We start from the raw sequence: 24,754 nt of genomic DNA on the forward strand, positions 1-24,754 counted from the left end.
CATCGCCCCGCGACCCTCCCTTCTCACAACACTCTCCCTCCATATCTTATTCTCTGCTTCCTCAGCGGTAAGAGCCTTCTCCACAGCCTGGGCATAAGTAGTCCCTCCAGGAACGGTGGTAATCCTTACATGTCGGGCTATCATAGCATTCATCCCTCTAGTAAATCTATCCTGCCTAGCTGCATCAGTAGGCACAAGATCTGGTACGAACTTCAAGTCATATTCTGTAACTGTCATACTGCCCTGAACCAGCCCCAGGAACTCATTCACTTTCGCTGCCCTGATGGCAACATTATAATACTTCTGATTCAGGTCCTTAAACCCTTCCCAGGTCAATGCAGCAACATCCCTAGTCTGTGATGCCACCTCCCACCAGATTCGGGCATCCTCCCTCAGCATATAAGTGGCACAAGCCACCCTGTCATATCCTTCCACTCTCATAAAATTAAGTATAGTAGTGATCATAGTCATCCACTGCTCAGCCTTCAGTGGATCTGGTCCACCCTCAAAGATCGGGGGCTGTTGCTTCCTGAACCGCTCATACAACGGTTCCCACTTATTCCCAACATCAACTGGCTGTACCACAGGTACCATCGCCGGTGGCACCGCAGGGGCAACACTCCCAGATGGAGCCTACTGCAGAATCCAAATATGTTCGTCTTGGCTCTGAAGTCGGGTCTGCATGTCGGCCATTAACTACTGCCAGTTCTCAGGGACTGGCGGAGGGGTTGGACCCCGATCATCATCTCTAGCCCCAGACCTGCCGGCTAGTCGTGTGGATTTCCTTGAACGTATAACTATTCAAGTCAATCTGCAACCAACGACTCAGCAATTAGACTATGATGATAGGGTAATAATCCTTTCATAATCCATCACAGGAACTCCAATCATTCACTAGCAATCAATCTATAATAATTCATCCAAATATCCATTCACATACACAGCAGTGCTAATAAGCACGCCTCAACAACATCATGCAATAGTCAAGGGTCAGGCCCTATCAGTATCTCATGCTCCCTATTCAACAATCAAATATCAACAATCATATCTCACTCAAATCACTTAAGCACATAATCATGTATACACAATTACCAAACCCTGAGTTGAGCTTGTCTCCCAAGGCGAATGTACATATCCAGCCAGTCTTCAGGACCCATAAACCTAGGACGCTCTGATACCAAGTTGTAACGCCCTGGATAGCCAAGACCGTTGCACTATGTGTTTATAAAGTGCCAGAGTTGCTAATCAAGTCGTCTAATTAAAATCGTGTTACTGAAACTGTAAAGGAACTAGGGTTTAAAATGATTTGGTCTCAAAAGCCACATTTTCATTAAGAAACATTATTTGTTTACACGGGATCCCAAAAACACAAGTTTAAAGACTGTTTACAAAAGTTATAAGTTTCAGATACAATAACCAGCCATACTAAGGAAAATCAAGCGGTTAGGTAATCCATGTCCTGTTCCACTCATCGACCATGATGATCGAACGGCTGGCTATGTACATTCCACCTTGGAGCTCTCCACCTCAGGCTTGGTCCAATCTGCCTTTGCCTTTACCTGCACCACGTAGCACCCGTGAGCCAAGGCCCAGCAAGAAAGCATAACAACAGAGCATAAGCAATCAACAGACAAATCGATATCTTACATCGCATCACATGATCTCAACCATATAGTCATTCAGTATAATCAAGTATCCAACATGTTAAGCATATCAATTCATATCATATATCACTGCACAAATGATAACTAGGGCTAGCGCTCTCAGGCTTCCCCCTCCGTTATCCCACTGACTCCGGCTCGCTTAGGCCGAACTCAGTGAATATTTTCGGCTACCAGTGGCCAAGCCGCGCCCTGTGCGCAAATACTATGTACGGCACTCTTAGGCCACTTTTACATGTCCCATGGCGTGATACCATCATTGGAACAATACAATTCTCGGGAGCACTTAGTCCCATCACAAACACATAATCAGGTGCAGTTTTCTTACCTTTCAATTCACTAGCTTTGATCCCTCGACTCCTTGAGCACGATCCCCCTCGAGCCCTAACGCTCACCTAACACAATCATGGCCAAAGTCATTATCGAACCTCAAGTCCAAAACCTAGCCTCGGGGTCACTCCCGAGCCCCCGGGAAGTCCTAGTTCCACCAAACAAGGTGGTGGAAACAAACCCCAAACCTTAGGTCAAAAACCCTTGCAAACAACCCTAAAATCCCCTTCAGAAAGCAGGGTAGCGCTACAGCGCTCTTGGGAGGGCGCTACAGCGCTACAAACAGAAGCCAAACTCCCTTCAGCATCATGGCCTAGCGCTACAGCGCCCAAAGGCTAGCGCTGTAGCGCTAGTCACAGACTGGCCAACACCAGTTTTCCTTTCTGCGACTTTCCTCGAACCAATCTCAACCAAAACTCTTCCAACTCTTTCCCAAACTCAAAAACAACCTCACAACCATACTCCACTCATCCCAAGCACCCCAAACACCTAGAACTCAAGCACATGCATCCACAAACTCAGAATTCACCATAGCCACTCCTAAACACCAAAACTTAGTAAAAACCAGCTGAACAACAAAGTTAGAGTTTAGACTTTATACCTTTGATAGGATTTCGAACACAAGCTGCCTCTAGACCTCCTTGGCTTGCTTCTCCTTAACCTTTGCCCTGAATTTCCCCAAAGTTCCCCATCAAACTCAACTTTTACACCATAATTCAGAAACAAAACCAGCAACTGAAGAGATTACAGAACCTTACCTCAAGTGATGGCCTAACCTTGCTAAACCCTTGTCAAGTCCTCAATCTTAACTCAGTAACCTTGTGGCTTAATTGGACTAGCTCCCCTCTGAGTTTTACTCCAGAAATCCTCAAGAAATTGGTGAAGGAAGCTTGAACCGACTCAGAAAACTCCCTCTGTTTCCTCTCTTTCTTTTCCTTCCTTTTTCTTCTTTTTCAGACTTCTATAATATTCTACAAATCCCAATAACTTAAAGCCTCAGTAATACCCATTTTAAAAGCCAAATGACCTTAATGCCCTCCCTATTAATTCTAGACCCTCTAATCCACTTAAGGGCATTTAAGTCATTTTACCCAATTCCCGTTAACTCCTCGAGTGTCTCTAATATTTCCTGCTTAATTCCTGATACCTAATTAACCACCAATGATATTCCTCAATGTCCAAATGGACTCCATTATATTCGCTAAATTCCCATTTATACCCCTAAGCTCACCCCGAGCCGGGTATAAATCCCCGCCATGACTTTTCTGCTACTTTGCTCACCAGGACCGTCTCGAGTCACAAATCACAGATATATCCATATAATAATGTGGTATCGACAATTATCACATATATCAATACAATTATGCCCATAATGGCCAAAATTACGGTTATGCTCTTCTAACCTAATCAGGGCCTACATGCATACTAATACTCATAGTCAAGCATCTCAAATATTCAAATAGTCATATAACATGCTTTAAATCATAATCATGCATCTTTACCATTAAAACCACACATAATTCCCAATATGCCCTCCAGGCACACTAATCAAGGCCCTTAAGCCTTATTAGTGAATTTGGGTCGTTACAACTGATTACCCCGGCGGGACTTATGAGTCTCGCCTTGCCTCTTTCCGACGTTAGCGTCGGTTGTAAGAGGGGGTAGTCGGGCCAACACCTCCTTGATATGCTAATTAGCTTTTGCTAGTTGGCTCCTCAGCTGAGCATTCTCCATCTCTACCGCAGTGTAATAATCTGGGTTTGGATTAGGTGGCCGAGGCGCCGAACTTCCAGTGTCATTCTGGCCAACCGGCTGCTTGCCCGGCCGCTGCTGGACTTCAGGATTGTGCTCACCGGGGATGGTGATATGATGAGCCTCATGCCCATCATGCTGTTCTGTCTCGTTACCGTGTCTAGATCGAGTGGTCACCATAGTTAGATGTTTGCGATAGCACCAATCTGACTAGCTCTCAATGAAAGCACCAAACTGATGACGCGGTTCTTCGCCAACAGGTAATTAAGAAAATAAGAGGAAGAGATTAGTGCTTAATTTGAACCGAAATAGATGAATGATCTTTGTAAATGGACTGGTGACACAATCACGTTTTTTAGGTGGTTCAAAGGTTAAAATCCTTCTAATCCACCAGTCAATATTATTGCTATATGCTTGGTATTCTTTTACAGGGTATTTCCTTACACAATAGAATCCAACCCTTTGCAACTCCCAGGGTCTCCATATTTATAGGAGAGGGAACCTGTGAGTTGGTAAGAAGATCATCCCGTGACCTTCTTACATATCATGTCAACTCTGTGACATTCATGATTAATTCCTAAAACCTGACACATGAAGTGTGGTCTAATCAATAGGTAAGGGGGATAATGGGCTGTACGGCCCAACCCAGTCGTGGGTGTCTGAATACGCACGTTCATGCTGCATGTCCGAGAAGTCAGGGATATATCAGACACGTGATGTCTGATATATGCACGTTTACCTTGTGTGTTTGACTTTATAAAAGGTCACCGCCTCTAACTCTAGCTCGCCCCACGAGTTGGATGCTTCCCTCGACCTGTGGCCTTCAGAGTCCAAACTCAGTCCTTAAGTAATCTTGGCGAACCTTTGGATACCCCGAGCTAACGAGGTAGGACCTGACGAAAACAGCTCCGGTCTTGGGGATGTCCACGTGGCTGATATAGTTTAGGCTGTATCTCAGCTCGCTAATAGCCCGTTAGAAAATCAGGACATACAATATTAATATAATTAATAAATATCTAATGATATTTTATAATATTTGAATTTATATTAATATAATTAACAATATTTAGGATTATATATTATATGTTATATATTATTATAATAATGATATTTTATAACATTTGAATTTATATTAATATAATTAATAAATATCTAATGATATTTTATAATATTTGAATTTATATTAATATAATTAAAAAATATTTAGGACTATATATTATATGTTATATATTATTATAATAATATTTTATAACATTTAAATTTATATTATAATTATTAAATTTCTTGTCTTGTATTATATATTATTCTAATAATGATATTTTATAACGCTTGAATTTATATTAGTATATTTAATAAATATCTAATGATATTTTATAATATTTGAATTTATATTAATATAAATAATAAATAATATTTTTAATAGGTTTTAAAAGTATATTCTCTTAAATATTTAGAATATTTCATTAAAGTTAACCAAATAAACCCTTAAAACCCATAATTTCTTAATATATATATATAAATATATTTATAGGAATTTTCTTAGGTGGGGGCATCACTTTTGCCCCAACCATATGAGTGTTTTCTATTTTCGGCATTTGGAGAAATTATAACCCAAGTTATTTTTTGCATGATGACGTATATTATAGTTATAATAAGCATCCTACCAACTTTTAGAAGATTCAGATTAATTTACGGTGTTGAAATCAGAGTTCTAATAGCCAGCTGGATCAGTGATATATTTTTTTTTATACGCGTGGAAAACAAACTAGTTATTGTCATTTTTACTATCAACTTAATAACAGAAAATAAAGAAGATTAACACAGACATTTTACGTGGTTCAGGTTGTAAAACAACCCTAGTCCATGAGTCTTTAATATTAGTGTTGTTGAAGCTTGTGATGGCAAGCTTCAATGGATGTTTTCTCTGGCAGCGTATAGAGTGCTCTGAGTACAAGAATTTGTGAACCATTTTACAATGATACACTAGCCCTATTTATAGAGGTTGAAGGTCATTAATATCATTTATTACAAATATTCCCTAATTATTTGGGGAGTTAATTGTTATTCATCCCCTCCAAATGTTCTAATTAAGACTGCAGGCCCATGCGTATTGCACGGGGCCTAATTCGTAGGTTGCAGCCCACCAACTTTACGGGAAACACACCTCTGACACTCTCAGAATGCGGCTGCACATTTTCCTGTGTCAAGTGGCATTAAGGGAAATATCAATTTTTGAGTGTACGAACTCGATGCCACTACTCGAGGCACCCAAAAAGTTTTCAGACAATCTTGTGGTAGCCCAAGGCTACAGTGACTAACACCTGGCATTCTCTCTAGGCCCGAGGAAAAAACTCCTAGACCTTGAGGACTATCGGGTCAAGAAGACGGGAGGACCGCTAGTGTGGTCCTCGGGTCGTGGCCTCACTTGGAGATATCCACGCCTAAAAATGGATCATGGCTTACTCGAAGGGACGAGATCTAAAGAGCTTTATTATCTCCCGAGGAGCCTAATTACTTCTCTAATTACTGTCACGTGTCAAATGATTAAATCATTGACAACATTTACCCCTCAAGTCTTCACTTGTCCTTGGACAATGGAGACTTAGTCTGAGAGGAGTAATCTCAAAGGTCTTCGAGAGGTGACTCTTGGGCTCTTCACAACATCATACTCGAAAACTGCAAAGCCACGAGTTGACTCGTCATTGTTTGGCCCATTAATTAGTGCAATTAATGAGGAGTTTGTTGCACGCCCAAGACGTCCAATTCGTACCCAAAGTGTCTTTTCACCTTGTATCTGATTCGTGCCTTGATAATTGTGACCGTTGGATCATGCTCGAGTGCCTACCTCGTAGGTGATCGACGATCGCGGTGGAATTTCTTCCACCTCAAGCTCTTCGAGTATAAAACTCGAGAACTGCCGCTCACATACTCACTTTGCCCATTTGAAATTCAAAAATACTAGAACCTTTAATGTAATGCCCCAGTTACTCTAGGACCGTTACTGTGGACTTTGAACAGTGTTTAACTCGCTAAACGAGTCATTTAGTTATAAATGTGCATCTAGGTGTTAGAGTTTAGAGTTTAGACAAGGTGTAGCTGGGGAATTCAAGCCACAAACTGAGGTAAGTTTCAAGTTAATTTTGTTGAATTCTGTTGAAATAATGTTAGAGTTTAGAGTTTGCAAGAATTTTAGGTGGTGATTGGTTATGGGTGTTTGATGGGTGCAAGGGGATTGTTATAAACTGAATATGATATTTAGGTTATAAGGGTAGGAATTATGGGCCTAAATATGAGTTTGGTTGCTGGTTTGGGGTATGAATTTGAGGTTAGGCTCGAGGAAAAATGCTGGAAATGAAGGATTTTCTGGGTTTGGGGGCTCGAGCCACGACCCTATTCTTCAGGCGCAGCGGCCCGCGTGCTTGAAGAGGCTGGGGTGTCTCTGATTCTAAAACTAGGTAACGGAACAAACTTAGGAGACTTACCCCAAATCCCATTCAAGTGAAAATCTAAAACTAGATAAACAAACAAACCAAACCAAAAGACATTGTAGAATAATTTATTTTTCTTTTCAAATGCTAATGTATGCAAGACATAACCAAAAGAAAAAATATTTGGCATCATATTAGAGAGATGCACTATATAGAATAAGTTGGTGTTATTTTGTAGTCATTGGTTAGACGTAAAGTTAGTCTACTTTGTAAAAACACACATGTTTTAGTATTTTCTAATATGATGTTAAAAAGAATATATATATATATATGTTAAATAATTAATGATGTTATATTTTATAATGTTAAATAATTTTGAATATATAAAAATAAAAAATAATTGGTTTGCTTATAGGTTCTCTTATAAAGAAGTTGAAGTTCATTCTTTTTAAGATTAATTTGAAATAATATATATATATATCTAAATTGTATTTATTACACGCACCTTGCACGTGCTATATATATGTGTGTATGACAGAAACCAAGCATATAAAAGTAGACAATTTACACTCTTGCGCCAAGAAAAAGAAAATGGCTACTGATGAGGACGAGAAGAACAGGAAGAGAGATGAACCAAGAAACGAAGAAGAAGCAGAACTCAAGTTGGTCAAGAAGTCCAGAGGAAGACCCAAGGGTTCTCTAAACAAGAAAAAACAGCTTCTGTCTTCTATTACTCCTCATGTGATAACTGTGAATGTTGGTGAGGTAATAAGGTCTCTTCTTCTTCTTTTATAATTTTTGTATGAAGCCCTTGTTTTCTGTTTCATATATCAATTATATTTAATTGGTTTTATTATTTATAGGATGTTGTGACTAAACTAAGAACATTGGCTGCGTCTTCTCCATCGTTGACCATTCTTTCCGTCGATGGCTCAGTATCTATCGTAAACATTCGTAACGATGAGTCTGATGAAATTAAGGCACATGAGGTTTATCAACTCTCACAATTTATTACCATATATGTTTGTTGAATCAGTCCCAATATTTAATTTTAATTGTGTTTCTTTAAATTCTTGCAGGGTCTCTTCAAGATTCTATCTTTGTCTTGTTCAATCGAAGATGATAAAGAAACAATGGTGAATGTTCTATTGTCTGGTCCCGAGTCATCATCACAGGTTTTTGGTGGAGTTGCGCGAGCACTACTACCTGCTAGTCCTATTCAGGTCAGACATTTCAATAATGATATATATATATATATATATTAGTTATAAATTTGTACTTATATATGATTTATGCATATATGTCAGATCATTCTAGGCAAATTCAAAAGAGAGATTGGTACGAGCAGCTGCTCCCCTGATGAGAATGGTAACTCCTCATACCAGCACCAACTCCGGGCACCAGTTCCAGCACCAGCACCACGAACACGAGCACGAGCACGGCAACACGAGCATCCACGTCCTCGTGTAAGATCAACACCAGCACCAGTCCCAACACCACACGTACTCAATCCTACTCCTCTAAGAGCAATGCCGCCGTTGACGCCGGCATCATCATCGTCCTATAAGACCACCAGTACCAGTGCCACACCAACACCGTAGTCCCCTTCGTATAAGGCCAACACCACAAAACGAACCACTTTTCTCGTCGTATGTCTTCATAGTTTTATGTTTTGTTAGTTAGTACTTGAACTGAGTAATTAGTTTTGTACTTGATTAATTAGTTGCCACTAACGCTGAGATTAGTATAATGCAAAATTAGTATGGAAATGTCACGTATTCAGAGTAATATTTCTGTTAGACTTTTATCAAATGTTTAGACTTTTTAATAAGAAAAGTGCTATTCGTCACGCTAGAAAATTATCACAAGGGTCACACATTTTATGGAATACACAGATTTTAGGCCGAAGTCTCCACTATATATAGTCAAACTATTCAAAACTTGGCAACATCTTTAAACAAAATTACCCAAAGTCAACCAATTAGTAAAAAAATCGACAAACCGTAAATCCATAATTCTTTCCATTTTCTAGAAATTATTTTGTTTTGTTGAATTTTAGAGATTTAGAATGTGATTCCAAATGTAATTGTTTTTTTTTACAAATGACCAAAATACTCAAAAAAATTTTGAGCAAGAGCATTGATATTTGTGTTTCACTAAGTTATAAATTAAATAAAATCATAAATAAACCAAAAATAAAATTCATAATCCAAAAAGAAATTTTATAAAATTAAAATAAATTTTTAGGATAAGACTACAGGTGTATCTATTGTTTTGGTTGTACCGGTGCATCCAATGGATTTTTTTCTACACTTCGATCAAGTTTTTCTATTTTTTTATACGACGATATACATTATAGTCATTTAAAACATCCTGCAAATTTTGTAGAAATTCTGAATAAGTTGACACTACCGAAAAGAATGTTCAAACATTTAAATTTTACAAGCGCATACAAAAAGCTAAGTGAAAATAAGTGCTAGTGCAATAAGCTGTTTGAATCTTGTTTTCAGCATTGTAAATTATTCAAAATTTCTTAAAAATTTGCCAGATATCTTAAATAAAAAAAATTGGAAAAAAATTATCCAAATGTAGAAAATACCTACTAACTGCACCAATAGAGAAAAAAAATTGCTGCATAGTCTTTTCCTAAATTTTTATACAACTAAATAAATTTAAATTGGTTAAAAATTCATAAATGTAAAGTTAGAGTTATAACACTAAATTAAATTACATAAACACAACTTCCTCCTTCGATTACGTGTTATGCATTCATGTTTGATTAGTAAGAGGTCGTGGCTCTAATTCTCTTTATTCAGTTAATCTTTTTATATTAAAAAACATCTTAAAACAGAAACAAACTCAATTTACAGTCTTGCGCTTTGAATAGTAAAGAAGATGGCTAGTGATGATGAGAAGAACTTGGCTATGGCTATGGCTATGGCCATGGAGATAGATGGACCAGGAAAAGACCAAGGCAAAGAAGAAGCAGTCTCCTTCAATACCCATAAAAGGCCTAGAGGAAGACCCAAGGGTTGTACAAATAAAAACAAGCAGCAGCCTTTGTCTTTTGATGGTATTTTCTTTCTCAATCTAGTTTTCCAAGAAAATGAATCATTAATTTTTTCTTATTAATAATATTTGATAATTGCTGGTATAATTATATCTTTTTCTGGTTTTGTCACTAGATTCTTTGTCAGTTTCCTCATATGGAAGTAATTTCACTCCTCATTTCATAACTCTAACTGAGGGTGAGGTAAATAATTTTTTTTAAATATATATATATTATAATATGAAGTCTTTGTTTTAATAAATTTGTTTTGTTATTTTCAGGAAGTTGTGAGCAGAATGAGAGGTTTTGCTCTGAGTCATCCACCAAAGTCATTATTGACTATTCTTTCTGCCAATGGCTCAGTATCTATGGTAGACATTTGTGCTGACTATGGCAACGTTAGAGGATTTCTGGCACGGTTCCTACTCCCTTTCTTGATTCAAGAAATCAATGAGACAATTGTATTTGAAAATTTGTTTTTATTAATTTTGTTTTCTTGCAGGGTATGTTTGAGATTCTATCTCTGTCTTGGACAGTTGAGCTTGATGAAGATCATAGTTCTGAAAACTTTGGTATAGGAACATCGTTGAATGTTTTGTTGGCTGATTCAGAAACTGGCAAGGTTTTTGGTGGAGTTGCACAGATACTAGTAGCTGCTACACCTATTAAGGTGACATTTTTTCAGATGAATTTTGTTTTTGTTTTTGAAAATTAAAAAAGTTGGAATTTTTCACAATACTTGCTGAACTAATAATGAAACTAAATATATATATATATATATATAAACGTCTCAGATCATTGTAGGGAGTTTCGAACAAGACATTGGTACCTCATTTTTGTCAAGAGGCCCAAGACCAAGACCAAGACCAGTACCAGACCAAAACACAGGTCCATCGATAGGAGAAATATTGGCAGAATTAATTGACAGTGATATACCGATAGAAGATTATGATAAGCTTCTTGGTATAAACGAGTGAAAAAGTCACTCCTTTTCTTCGTTTTCATTTTTTTCTCTGCTTTTGAGTTCATATAGATAAAACAATCATTGAGTCTTCGTCTTTTTGTTTTCATTTTACTCTGACTACTTTAAAGATGGTATCAATGTAGATACTAGTACCATATTCTTTCCTCTAATACCATTTCTTAATCACTTTCTAAAAGTACAGAATGGGAATTGAAAACAACTACATAATCTCTTAGTTCTACATGTATAAACTTTGTGGTTAATAGTATTTGATGACTAATTGTAAATGTCTACTTTTAAGTTTTTAACTTTGTTTTGTTTCTTTATGTCATTATTTGCTTAATAGAAAAAGACACTAATCAATATGGTATATATATTGACAAAAAAGAAATTTACAAACTTTTCCTTGGAATTACAAAGTTTATTCCTATGGGATAGAGATTTCCAAATGCAAATCATTGTTGAAGTTAAGCTGGTTTTTGAGATGTGGTGAAGATGGTGGTTCATGCACTGAAAATACACTCCCAACTTTTCCGAGATTATGTTAAGTTTCAGGGATTTATCAAGTAAGCCTAGAATTAGCCATAAATTTTTTTGGAGGGATTTTGATTAGTTTAGGGAAGGAAGCTGGAAAACTGCCCTGTGTTAGTACAATTGATTTACGAGAAGGTTTGCACTTTGCTGTTGCTGCAGGCATAGCGGTTTTATAAGAAGAATGTGATGCAATGGAAGTGGTGAAAATTTTCGTTTTAGATTACTGCTCTCAGCTTATGCTATCTTGTTAACTATTTTGTTAATTAGTTGAATTGAGTAATTGGTTGCTGGTTTTTCTTACATAGTTAAGAGCTTATATAAAAGCGTTAATACTAACACCATTTCTTAAAAATTACACAATTAGAATCGAGCAACTACATTATCTTTAGTCCTACACTGCACATATATAGCTGTACATGTATAAACTTTCTGCATGGACTTTGGTTTTTCCTTGCCAAGTGCCAACACAATGAACTTTCAAGAGAGAATATAGCCACCATAAGTCCCACATGGGAAATGAACTTAACAATGAATTAGTATATAAGACCTCACAATAAGCATTCTACTCGCCGGGCTCAGCAACGTGGGCCTGTAACCCAAGTGGGGGCATGAGGGAAATGAGACATTGGGCCAGCCCAGAGAGTCGGATTCAGTGTCGGCTGATTACTGGTTCGCCCGTTCCAAGCTAAGAGCTGGGCTGGGTGAGTTGGACGAAGGTCTGGCTTACTCAGCTCCTAAAGCGGTGGGTAACGCGTGAGGCTGGCTTCACAGAGCAGCGACTACCTCCCGTTCTTGGCAGTGGAAGGACAACGAGCCGGTGCTGCCTGGGCTCACCATAGTTCACTTGGCTGATCCTAATTGGACCATTTCTTTTTTGTTAGGCAATTTTAGTATGGCTCTCTTCTTGCTTTTCACATATTTAACTTTCATAATCTGTGTTACAGTTTTAAATGGTCTCTTAGCTATGGTTATATTTTTTTTCTTTTTTACATAAACTGCAGCCCAAGGGAACTATAGTCAAGTTTGTTCTAATAGATGAGAATATATAGGGGCTCATAGACTTGTTATGAGTTGTCTCTTGTCCACATTGATTACTATTATCTTATCATTTTACTAATAGAAAGTAATAATTAAAAACAAAACACCAGCATCGTTCCAAGACCAACACCAACACATTTTCTTTCAAGTCTCACAACCAATGAAAGATCATAAATAGATCACTCCGCTAAAGGTCTTCCTAGTTTTATGTTTCAATGAAACCTTAACATTTCTCAGTTGAATTGAGAGATTAGTTGATGGTTACTCTTGCATATACAGTCTTACATAAAACAATTCTGGTCTCACATTTTCGTATGAATGAAACAGTCTTCTAAGTTTGTTTTCATTTTTCTCTGAGTTTTAAGATAGTACCATTGTAGTGTTTCTATGAAAAAGTATCACCCTCCCTTTCTAAAAGTACATAATAAAAATTGAATACAGCTATACAATCTTATTTTATAACACATACGAAGTTCATATAGTTCTGCATGTATAAACTTTCTGCTTGAGTAACTTCTCAGAACAATTAACATCATGAGCTCTTAAGAGAGAGTATCTGTATAGCCAACATAAGTCCCACATGGAAAACGAAGACAAGGAATAAGTAGTATATGAATTGTTCTCAAAACATCAATGTTTGCCGGGCTTAGCAACGTGGGCCTGTAACCCAAGTGGGGGCATGTGGGAAATGGGACTTTGGGTCAACCTAGTGGATCGGGTCCAGTGTTAGCTGCTTACTGGTCTGCCCATTCCAAGCCGGGAGTTGGGCTGAGTGACCTGGGCGAAGGCCTGGGTTGCGCAGCTCCTAGAGTGGAGGGCAATGCGTGAGGCTGGCTTCACAGAGCAGCGACTACCTCCCGCTCTCGGCAGTGGAAGGATAACGGGCCGGTGCTACCTGGATCCACCATGCTTCACTGGGCTGACTCTTAATAGGACCATTTCTTTTTTGGCTTTCTATCAAAGTAGAGAACAATTTCAAATGCTTGGAACATTTCGTTCTTCTTGTAACCAAATAAATATTAATGTTCATATCTAAAACATAATTCTTTTTTTGGTACTTTTTTATTCTACTTATATAAGAAATAAAAGTTTTCGATTCATCTCAGTTATTATTAAGATTTCTAAAGTAATTGATTTTGATGGGCAAGCTTCATTTTGGAATTTTACCAGTATAAAAGTTGGCTGTAAGTTTTGATCATAGTTATTTTTTTAATCTTATTAAACAAAACAAAAAAAAAGTAATATTTCGTGCATATAGTGAGTGATATAGATATGTAAATTTATGAGATTGCATCGAATAAATGTGTATATATGGTACAGATATTTAGTGCTACATACATGTGAATTACAAGATAAGATCATACATTTGCAAATAAGCGATAAGTTTTGGCATCAAGGCTTATTTGTCTGACTGCAGCAACCGCAGCAATAACCCCCAAAGCTGAGAAAACGACTGCTATGGAGATATTCAACCAAAAAACGAGGCTTTTTCTCGAAGGCTTAAATGTCACGTTGAAGAACACAACAGGTAAGATGAAGTCAAGTGGCATGAAACCAAATGCCCCAATCACCGCATTGATGTCCCCGAAAAATGGAAGCATGGCTGCTATGGTGGTCGCCATGACCACAGATAGCGACCGAGCGATCAATCTTGGGATGACATTGCGAGCAGAAAACTCTGCGCTCGATGAATCTCCAAAACTTCTCTCGAGAACTTCATTTGTGGGCTGTAGATAAACCTGTTTTCCAAAAACACAATATTTTCCTCTCAAGTTTCGCTAATGAAAATTTGACTACGAAGTTTGCGGTTCGAGTCTTTTTACTTACCACGCCAACGGCTGATAATTGCATTATGGTGAAGATGTTGGTCATGAGAATGAACCATTTTGGGACCAAAGGTTTGCCGTTGTCTAAGAAATTGCTAAGGATTAGGCCCTCAGCTTGGTTCCCAAATGCCCAATAACCAGAGATAGCAACACTAAAGAATGTCACAATCACCATAGTGTAGCAAATACATAGCCCCTTGAACATTTTTCCCTTAACTGGTGGTGCTAATGTAGCCTGTCACCAAATCACAATTTTGGCAATTGTTTTAGTTATATTTTTACTTACTAAAATGAAAAACAACCTATCGGGTTAAAAACTGACGAGAAATCTCATTTTTGTAGTAATTACTCGAAATCAATACACATTCACTTCATATATACAATAAATTATCTAACCTGAATTTCTGGGATGATACCATTCCCATATGTTGTGGAAATGATAGCAATGGCATTGAAGATTCCAAAAATTTTGTTCTCAGTATCACCTTTGAGAGAATAATCTTTTGGCACCTTTGATGAATTTCCTAAATACCAATTTTTTTCATGCTGATTAGTTTAATAGATTTCGAATGGTGAGGCTAGGTGTGTTACCACAATAATTATAGAGAACGACTACAACGCATCTTTTTTTTTGTAACATCGGTGCATTTTTTTTCTATTTTCGGCACCTGGATAGATATAATCCAAAAAAATTTATATGACGGTGTACATTGTAGGTATTTAGAATATGCTGGAAATTTTCAAGAAATTCCGAATAGTTTACGAAACCGAAAACAGAGTTCAAACTGTCAAATTTTACATGCGTACACAAAAAAACAGGCACGCTTGCAACAGACAGTTTAGACCATATTTTCGGTACCATAATTTATTTGGAATTTCTTGAAAATTTGTGGGATGTTCTAAATAGCTATAATGTACACCGTCATATAATTTTTTTTTTTTTAAATTATATCTATTCAGGTGTCGAAAATAGAAAAAGGAAGCATCAGTGTTGAAAAAAAAAATGATGCACTGAAATCGCTACCTAATTATATATATATATATATGAAATAATTATTACCAATATGAATGGAGCCGGCAGTGGCACATGCACTATAGGCAAGGCACAAAAGCAGTGAGACTAAGTTGATGTGTCTGAGAGAGTGAAAAGATGGGATTTGAGCCAAAATCAGCATAAAGCATCCAAATATGATCACAAATTCAAATAGTTTCATTTCCCCATTTGGGTTTGATAACAAGTATATTGCCTGTCCAAAATCAAATAAAAATAAAATGAAGTGATGTGATGTGATGTGATGTGATGTGACAAAAACAAAGCTAAAATTTGAAGTGAGTTTTATTAGGTACCTTCATGCATTGTCCTCCTAGTAGAGTAGAGCCAACAACAGCACCGTAGCAAACCATAAACTGAATAGGCCCAACGTAGTAGCGACCCCATTTAGGCCCTGCCATATATGTAGTTTGTTTGTTAGCCATCAAAAATCACTACTCTACTTTTCATTACAAACTTCATCACATTAACTTTGTCTCTCATTATAATCTCATTCTAATAATTACTTGAACTTACATCAGTTTATATGATAAAAATTTTCATAAAAATTAAGATTATGTATTATTTATTATTATTATTATAATGATATTTTATAATATTTAAATTTATATTAATATAAGTATTAAATATCTAGTATTGTATTAAATATTATTATAATAATATTTTTTAATTCATATTAATATAATTATTAAAAATATTAACATTATATATTATTATCATAATAATATTTTATAATATCTGAATTCATATTAATATAATTAGTAAAAAAAATTAACATTATATATTGTCATATTAATATAATTATTAAATATTTAGCCTTTTTAATATATATTATTATAATAATAAGATTTTATAAGATTTAAATTTGAATATAAATTTTTATTAATACGATGATTATATATGTATTCTTATATTAAAAATTATAATAATAATATTTAAATTTATATTAATATATATGATTATCTACCCATTTTTTTTTATAGAAGAAATAATATCTTAATTTTATCCAGTAATAATGACCAAGCAAATCTATAGAATACTGAAAAAAATCTTATTCAATCCAATGATAGTACCAAACTACCTAATAATGACATTGACAACTGGCTGTAAGTCTATGGATTGGGCTTACGGGCATCCAAGTCCATTGATCAGCCCTACGTGGCTACTCGTATGACCACATTTATTTTGCAATACCAAAACATTGTATTTTTTATCAATATGTTTTACATTAATTTAACCAAGGAATTCTGTTTTAAAAATTATATTTTTTAACACATATTTTGTAAATTAGTTAAAAATTGTCTCTTAAATTCGAATTTAATCGAAATATGTTCAAATATAACTTCATAAAAAATTGATATTTTTTATAAGTTCATGTATTTTTCAAATCGATGATCTCGTAAATAAAGTAGGAGAATACAAATATTTTGACTGAATTTAAATTCTGAATGTAAAAGACATAAAAAAAAAATATTTAAGATGCAATAAAAATATTGTTTATGCGCTAGTTATTTCGTAGAGATGAAGGAAAAGAAAGAAAATTATATTTTTTATCACCCAAAAATTATTATTTTAAAATAGAAAAAGTAAGCAAATATTAAAAATCTACTCCTCTTCCACTAACTTTTCTGCCATATCTAATCGTTAGTGGGGTATTAAATGCTACTGAATAGTGCAGAGAAGACCAAGTGAAGTAAAGAATGATTTTTTTGGGGGGATTTCTAGGCACATGCTGAATTTCCCAATTATTGTGATTTGAATTCACATTAAAAAGTATAAAGATTTGACTAAATTATTTATAAAAAAAAAAAATTTATCTGTCATTAATATATTAAAATAGTTCAAAATGATACAATAACTATATTATAACATGTTTTTTTGTCTTTTCTGATAGAGGTGTAACAAATTAATCTTTCTTGTCGTATACATATATATCATCTTAAGGTCCATGTGATTATTTTAATAGAAATTGGTCAAAATTGTATTATTTTTATTTTAGTAATTTTATGCTCGGGTCTATTATTGATATTTTTTTTAAAAATGATATTGATTTAAAATTTGATTAGTTATTTAAATTTTTCAATCAATTGTTTAAAATTTTTTATTGAATCAATGAATTTTTCGATCACCTTTTTTAATTTTTTACTAACTATGATAAATTATTTTATAAAAAATTATTAAAATTAGATTATAATTCACAATATCTTAAAAAAATGATGATTTTTACAAATAATTTCTTAAAATTATAATCTTTGACTCAAACTACACCCACCTAACACCTAATAAAGTTGAAGATATCTACACCTTTATAATCCTATTTTATTTCACCTCATTTTCAGTGGTAAAATAAAAAAAAAAACTCACTCATATTTGTTTATTTCTTTTTCCTTTTTTAGGTAACCAATTCAACTATGGAATGAATATAAAAATGAAACAAAAGAAGGTAGAAAAGGAGAGGTGGTAGGTGTGTTACCTAAAATGTCATGAGCCATATCTCTGAACCTGAGATGACGACGACCCAGTTGAGCATGGTGTTCGAGAACCAAAGAGATTAAGTTATAAGAATAGAAAGTGACCAGAGCACCGATCACCAAGCACACAATCCCAGCCGCCCATCCCAGAAATCCAATGGCGTATGGCAGACTTAGCAGAGGTGGAGCTACTATTGAAGTTGTCAAATGGTATCCACTGTGCACCCATGATCCTACATCAACAACAACGACAAAAAAATAATTTCATCACTACTAAAACTTTGTAAAATAAAATCTGGGTTTGCTTTATTTTTCGCAATAAAATTCATCTGTGTTTTTTTTTTATATATATATATATATAATTATATGTTTTATAAAGAAGAAGTCAAACCCAACTACTAGTGCAATATCTATAAATAGCAGTAGTGCGCATTAACTGGAAAGTGACGTTATATGTATGAGTTTCCGTTCATAACAAGTTAAGCTTACTTTTGGGGATGGTTTTTATGATTAATTACTTTGAAAATGGAAGATCAAACCTAGATAGAACGACCTGAATTAAGTCTATATCTATATATATATATATATAGTATATTCACACATATATGTAAGTGTTGAAAAAAGATATTAGATATTAGATATATAGAAATATATTTATTACCTTTGGATTTGAGAACAAAACGAGCACCAGCATCTAGTTCTTTATCAAGATGATGATCAGTTTTCTGGGTAACGTTTTTGTTGGCAACTTCTCCCTGATATACATGATCTGGGCTTGGTGAAATAGTTCCCATCTCTCTCTCTCTCTCTTTTAGGAAAAAAAAAGAGAGGGTATGATATATATGATTAGATCAGAAATTCATAACCTCTCCCAAAAACAAGGAAATTGATATATATATATATATAAATATAATATCAATATATATGTTATATATTTGACTATTATTAGCTGTCCAATTCCAATCCAACTTAAAGTCAAAGGGAGTGCTCATTTTGCTGACCATCACAATGTGAAAATGGATCGAGCAAGTTGGCAGATATATGTTTTTTTCACTTATGTGTCGATAGTGTTTTATTTGGATGGCGCCGCTAACCAAAATAGACAATTTTGACTTGCTAAAAGAAAATGTGAGATTTATTAATTATCTATATATGGGAGACTTTCGAATTTTTCTAAATTTTGGAGTATATTACAAATAACTATTACAATAAAAAATTGAAATTAGAATACTACAATGTCTTACACTGGCGTAAGAAATTAGAATCTTACACTGGCCAAAGAAATTAAAAATTAAGAGGGATTTTAAATGACATAGAAATTCTTTATTAATTATTAAAATTGTAAAATATTAAACGTGTATGAAGACGTTGAAAATTTGTGGTCAAAACACATGTCCGAGGGTCATCCAACGCCTCCCATTAAGAGACGTGGGACACGTGACACGTCTCCCAGTAGGAGACGTTGGGTGTCCCCAGTGATATATATTCTACTCCTTCCTCTTCCTCTTCCTTTCCTCTTAGACGCACAAACAAAGGCACAAACCAGAGTCATTTTTTACGATTTTTAGGGCTCAAAGAGGTAAGGTTTCTCTACATTTTCATGGTTTTAGTCAAATTTTTTTTTTTTTTAAATATTAGATTATGCATAAAGATGAATAGTAAATGTGATTTTGTGTTTGTTTTACATTATTATGAGTTTTCTCCCATATACTCTAGGATTTTCTTGGATTTTCTATAGTGGGTTTTTAAGAAAAATTTGCTTTGTTGACAATGTATACTTTTTTTTAATTATACATATCACACTGTGTAGATTTCATTAAATATATATGTTTATGATTATTTTTAATTTTTATTATTGTTTATTTCAAAATTTGTCTATATTTGTATATATATTTTTAAAAATTTATATTAAAATTCTAGCTATTTTAATTATATATAGTTATGTTAAAATAAATTTATTAAATAATTTTAAAAATATAAATATATGAAAAGTTTTATGTTTTTGTTGATTATTGAGTTTTTAGGTTATGAAAAGTTTTATTGATTTTTTTTTTGTTTAGGTTAATTTGTGGCTCATTGTAATTGTTTTTATTTGTTTAGCAATCATTTATTTATTAGATATTTAGTGGTATTTGTTTAGTAATCTTTTATATATTAATTCATTTAATTTTTTTGGTGAGATTTTAGGGTAATTTTTGCATCAAATTTTCTATTTCAAGCACACATTTGAGGTAATTAAGTTTCTAAAATTACAACAATAAGTTATATATTGGTAGATATTTAGTGATATTTTATTTATTAACTATTTATTTAAATTTTCTGGTTTATGGATTTAATAGCAAATTCGATTGCTACGCGAAGTAATTTTGCTAGCTTTTGGATTATTAATTGCAAGAGGTACATGTATATTCTCTTACTTTTACTTTTAATATTATTAAATAAATATTAAAAGAGTTTGAATATCTTAAATATTCATCCATAGTGAAGTAGGTCATGAGATTAAAATTGTGCTGCGGTGATAACGGATGGTTGAGAACTTGTGTGTTTTAGTAAAGTGGGTTCTAAGAAATTTGGTTGTGTACCGCGGAGCTATAAGAAAGAAACTTATTGTATATTGTTTGAATTGTGTAACGCCCTACTCCCTTAGAGCCGTTACTAAGCGTGTTAAAAATCGTGCCTCACTGAACTTAGTATCCACCCTAAGTTATTATGATTGCGAAAATAGAAACAAACTCATACATGATGATAAAATAACATGAAATTAATTTGGAAAAATAATTTTCACTTATTACAATCATAAATAAAGAAAGAAATAAAACAAATAATGAAAAACTAGCTATTCTAAAAAATCGGGATCTTCTACATCCGATCCTTCATCTAGCATATCATCATCTATCTCCTTATAATCATCATTGTCTTGAGCCTCAAAATTTCCTCGGGGAAGATTCAAGAAGATTCTATGTTGTTGCTCATTAGTGAATTGAAACTCTAAATCATAGGTGAACTTAAGTATGAGAGAATAATATCTTAGGGCTGCTTGTAAGTCATCATCATTATTTATATTCTCCCATATTTCTTCTAAAGTTAAAATTGCTGAAGGAAAATCTTTTAAAAGCCTAATTACTAGGACATATTGTTCTGCAGCTCTCATCATGATTTGCTTAGACTCTTGAAGGTGACATATCTCTTTGTGGAACAAGATCAATCTTTGAGTGATCCTTTCTAGTGCTCCTACGGTGTTTCTTGGCTCCCTTATTCTTTTTAAAGCCTTAATGGCTCGGATATCCTCATTGCTTAAAGCTCCGTTCATTCTTAACTGAAAACATAAACACTAAAGGTGTTAGCTATACACACAAGTAACATAACTAGTAACTTAAACACTTACTTGGCGGTCCGATTCGGAGCTTTGAGCGTGTGTATCGAGGAGAACTTCATGCAAAAGAACCGTTGCTCTGATACCAACTGTAATGACCCACTACTCTAGACTTTTTGGACCATTAACGAAACTATACATAAAACTTACATTTTTGCGAAAATACCATAATTTATCAGAAACTTGTAGAAACAAAGTTTACTTTCATAAAATAAGTAGGATATGGGTACCCATTGTCTTTAAAACAAAAATAACTTAAAAACTAAAAAGAGTTACATAGAAAATGCGGAAAATACATTTAAAACCATAAAAACATAAACAAGACTACATCCTCGAATCGAATAACGCTCGGCCCCTTGACTCCATTCACCATCGATACACATCCTCTAAGCGTCACGAATCTTTCCGCCTCTAGAGCTTATTTTCCTGCACATAAAACAGAAAGGAATGAGCCTAATGCCCAGCAAGGAAAAATCTAACACATAGTCATAAACATAAACATAATTTCATAATAACGTAAAGACATATCATAACACATAATTCACTTATTATAATGGCCATTATTACTTGGGGTCCCATAGACTAAACAAGCTTATGCCCATGAGATTAGTGGGGTCCTACCAGCTAAATAGGCATATGCCCACAATCTTTTTGGGGTCTTGTTAGTCAAATAGGGCATAAGCCCAAGCCTACAACAAACACATGCATAACAAATTCATAACACATTCATATCATATCATAACATAACATAAACATAAACATATAGATTCTAGCCTATTTTCCTTACCAAAGTTACCGGGATATAATGGACTGAGTTGGGACTTTTTGGAACACTCCTAAAACCATAAGAAAGAGTGAGTCTAAAGAAAGGAGATGAAATGAAAGAGATGGAAAGACTAAACCATTTGAGAAACATGCTTACCGAACTTATGTGCTCAAGAACTTAGATTCCCTAACCAAAATGAAGATTAAGGTTAGAGATTGAGTAGAAGACTATGAGAAAGAAAATAACATAATACAGAAAGGAACTAGAGTTTTGGTTACCTCAAAGACTTGAAAGACCAATCTACACCTCCACCGAAATACTATAGAACTCACTTCCCAAAGTGTTTGATAAGCTTATGATGTTTAAGCTTATAGTTTTCCCAAACCAGGTGTTTACACTCTCGCACTCACTTAACACTAGCAGCTTCTGAACTTAGAGCAAAAGGTGAATAATGGCTGGGTACTAGGTCCTATTTATAGAGTTTTGGAATGAAAGTATCTTGATTTTACTTGAATAAAAATAATGGCTTTTTAAGTGAAAATCATTTGAATAATCGTTCAGCAGAGGCTGAAGACTCGTTCAAAAGATGCTGGACTTATGAAGAAGTTTAAATGGCTGAAAGGAAAAGAATTCAAAAACAATTGAACATATGCTGAAGGAGGCGATATATCGCCCCCTGTAGGCGATATATCGCCTGGGCCAGTATGCCCGAGGCGACCGTGCATCGTTTCGTGTTTTCCGTATCTACGTGCTGCGATATATCGCCCCCTATAGCTGCGATATATCGGCACACGCTGAATATTTAAACACGAAATTACACATTTTTAGCTAAGTTTGAATGGAGTAAACAGCCTTGACTAAGCCCTCAACGTACTCAAAGCTGCTGACTGACCCTATAACATTCAAACTTTACTCCTTATTAGATTTAATCCTAAAAAATACTTAATCCTTAATCACCATTCATAACATGTGCTTAAAATCCTATTGGTTGATGTCTAAACCTTATAATATAATACATATAATCCTTAATATCAGTCACTTTAATCAAACCTTAGGTTATACTTAATATTCTTAAACTATAGATTAAACTTAGAAAATCTATAAGTACTACTATGAGTGTCCAAATAATTCCCGGTCTGAACCAAAAATCCACAGTTACAAAGATAATGCTATAAATATTATCATACTATTATCTATCTTAGCTAAGTAAAGTTCTTGGACTCTACACTCAACCCCGTTGTGACTCCCTAGCTAACTGCTCCACAGGACTGTCTCGGATCGTGCTGTACAAACATATCACACATATACAACATGTATTTCATTTATCACATTTAACTCAATTAACATGCATCGTAATCATATATACACATAGATTCACATATAAGCATATCTAAACCACTTATTGCCCTCCAGGCACACTAATCAAGGCCCTAAGCCTGATTAGCAAATTCAGGTCGTTACAACTATCCCCTCCTTACAGAAATTTCGTCCTCGAAATTACCTGAATAATTCGGGGTACCGTTCCCTCATCTCTGACTCAAGTTCCCACGTTACCTCCTCAACTTTGCTGTTCCTCCACAGCACTTTCACTAAGGCGATGGTCTTGTTCCTCAAGACCTTATCTTTTCGGTCAAGAATCTGAACCGGCTTTTCTTCGTAGGATAAATCCTCATCAAGCTCCAAATTCTCAAAACTTAAAACATGTGTTGAATCTGACATATACTTCCGGAGCATAGATATGTGAAATACATCATGAACCCCCGATAAAGCTGGAGGCATCGCTAATCTGTAAGCTACCTCACCAACTCGTTCCAGTATCTCGAAGGAGCCAATAAACCTGGGGCTCAACTTACCCCGAACATCAAATTGTTTCACACCCCTCATGGGTGAAACCCTAAGAAACACATGGTCACCCACCTGAAACTCCACGCTCCTGCGTCTCAGGTTTGAATAACTTTTCTGTCGACTCTGGGAGGCGAGCATATGTGCTCTAATCTTCTCAACTGCCTCATTGTCCTTTGAACCATCTCCGGACCCAAATACTTTCTCTCACCTGTCTCATCCCAATGAATAGGTGATCAACACTTTCTTCCATAAAGCATCTCGTACGGAGCCACACCAATAGTCGCTTGATAACTATTGTTGTACGAGAATTCGATTAAGGGAAGATACCTACTCCACGATCCCCCAAAGTCAAGCACACAGGCCCGCAACAGATCCTCCAATATCTGGATCATCCTCTCAGACTGCCCATCCGTCTGAGGATGATAAGCGGTACTAAACCGTAATCGCGTGCCCATGGCCTTCTGCAAACTCTCCCAGAACTTGGAAGTGAAGGTGGGGTCTCTGTCCGATACTATTGACCTCGGAGCCCCATGAAGTTGAACAACTTCCTTTACATATAACTCAGCGTACTGCTCCACAATATAAGTTGTCCTAACAGGCAAGAAGTGGGCGGATTTAGTATACCTATCCACAATCACCCACACAGAGTCATGCTGTCCCACAGTT

At 35.2% G+C, this 24,754-nt stretch overlaps 3 protein-coding genes across 3 annotated transcripts; 2 read left to right on the forward strand and 1 right to left on the reverse strand.

Moving 5' to 3' along the window:
- Positions 1–7,762: 7,762 nt before the first annotated feature.
- On the forward strand, positions 7,763–8,772 carry LOC133792596 (AT-hook motif nuclear-localized protein 8-like). Its single transcript, XM_062230504.1, has 4 exons — positions 7,763–7,936; positions 8,035–8,160; positions 8,251–8,394; positions 8,479–8,772. Exons 1-4 carry the CDS (start codon positions 7,763–7,765, stop codon positions 8,770–8,772), a joined length of 738 nt encoding a protein of 245 aa, XP_062086488.1.
- Positions 8,773–10,066: 1,294 nt separating this feature from the next.
- On the forward strand, positions 10,067–11,197 carry LOC133792597 (AT-hook motif nuclear-localized protein 10-like). Its single transcript, XM_062230505.1, has 5 exons — positions 10,067–10,244; positions 10,357–10,424; positions 10,502–10,618; positions 10,723–10,890; positions 11,015–11,197. The coding sequence occupies exons 1-5, from the start codon at positions 10,067–10,069 to the stop codon at positions 11,195–11,197; spliced, it is 714 nt and encodes a 237-aa protein (XP_062086489.1).
- Positions 11,198–14,018: 2,821 nt separating this feature from the next.
- Positions 14,019–18,958, reverse strand: LOC133789132 (GABA transporter 1). The gene is made up of 7 exons (XM_062226865.1): positions 18,766–18,958; positions 18,107–18,337; positions 15,930–16,027; positions 15,643–15,829; positions 14,979–15,106; positions 14,584–14,817; positions 14,019–14,495 (listed from the first exon to the last, which is right to left on the reverse strand). The coding sequence occupies exons 1-7, from the start codon at positions 18,896–18,898 to the stop codon at positions 14,115–14,117; spliced, it is 1,392 nt and encodes a 463-aa protein (XP_062082849.1). The 5' UTR covers positions 18,899–18,958; the 3' UTR covers positions 14,019–14,114.
- Positions 18,959–24,754: the final 5,796 nt, after the last annotated feature.

The sequence above is a fragment of the Humulus lupulus genome, chromosome 7 (genome assembly GCF_963169125.1).
Source record: "Humulus lupulus chromosome 7, drHumLupu1.1, whole genome shotgun sequence".
NCBI lineage: Eukaryota > Viridiplantae > Streptophyta > Magnoliopsida > Rosales > Cannabaceae > Humulus > Humulus lupulus.

Excerpts from the sequence above, each read along its gene's own strand:
- LOC133789132 (XM_062226865.1), bottom strand. The coding sequence starts at position 18,898 with ATGGGAACTATTTCACCAAGCCCAGATCATGTATATCAGGGAGAAGTT. Across the intron at positions 15,107-15,642 it reads TGCCGGCTCCATTCATATTG|GAAATTCATCAAAGGTGCCA; the intron begins GTAATAATTATT and ends ATTGGTATTTAG. Across the intron at positions 14,496-14,583 it reads AATTATCAGCCGTTGGCGTG|GTTTATCTACAGCCCACAAA; the intron begins GTAAGTAAAAAG and ends TTTGGAAAACAG.
- LOC133792596 (XM_062230504.1), top strand. The coding sequence starts at position 7,763 with ATGGCTACTGATGAGGACGAGAAGAACAGGAAGAGAGATGAACCAAGA. Across the intron at positions 7,937-8,034 it reads TAACTGTGAATGTTGGTGAG|GATGTTGTGACTAAACTAAG; the intron begins GTAATAAGGTCT and ends TATTATTTATAG. Across the intron at positions 8,161-8,250 it reads ATGAAATTAAGGCACATGAG|GGTCTCTTCAAGATTCTATC; the intron begins GTTTATCAACTC and ends AAATTCTTGCAG.
- LOC133792597 (XM_062230505.1), top strand. The coding sequence starts at position 10,067 with ATGGCTAGTGATGATGAGAAGAACTTGGCTATGGCTATGGCTATGGCC. Across the intron at positions 10,245-10,356 it reads GCAGCCTTTGTCTTTTGATG|ATTCTTTGTCAGTTTCCTCA; the intron begins GTATTTTCTTTC and ends TTTTGTCACTAG. Across the intron at positions 10,425-10,501 it reads TAACTCTAACTGAGGGTGAG|GAAGTTGTGAGCAGAATGAG; the intron begins GTAAATAATTTT and ends TGTTATTTTCAG.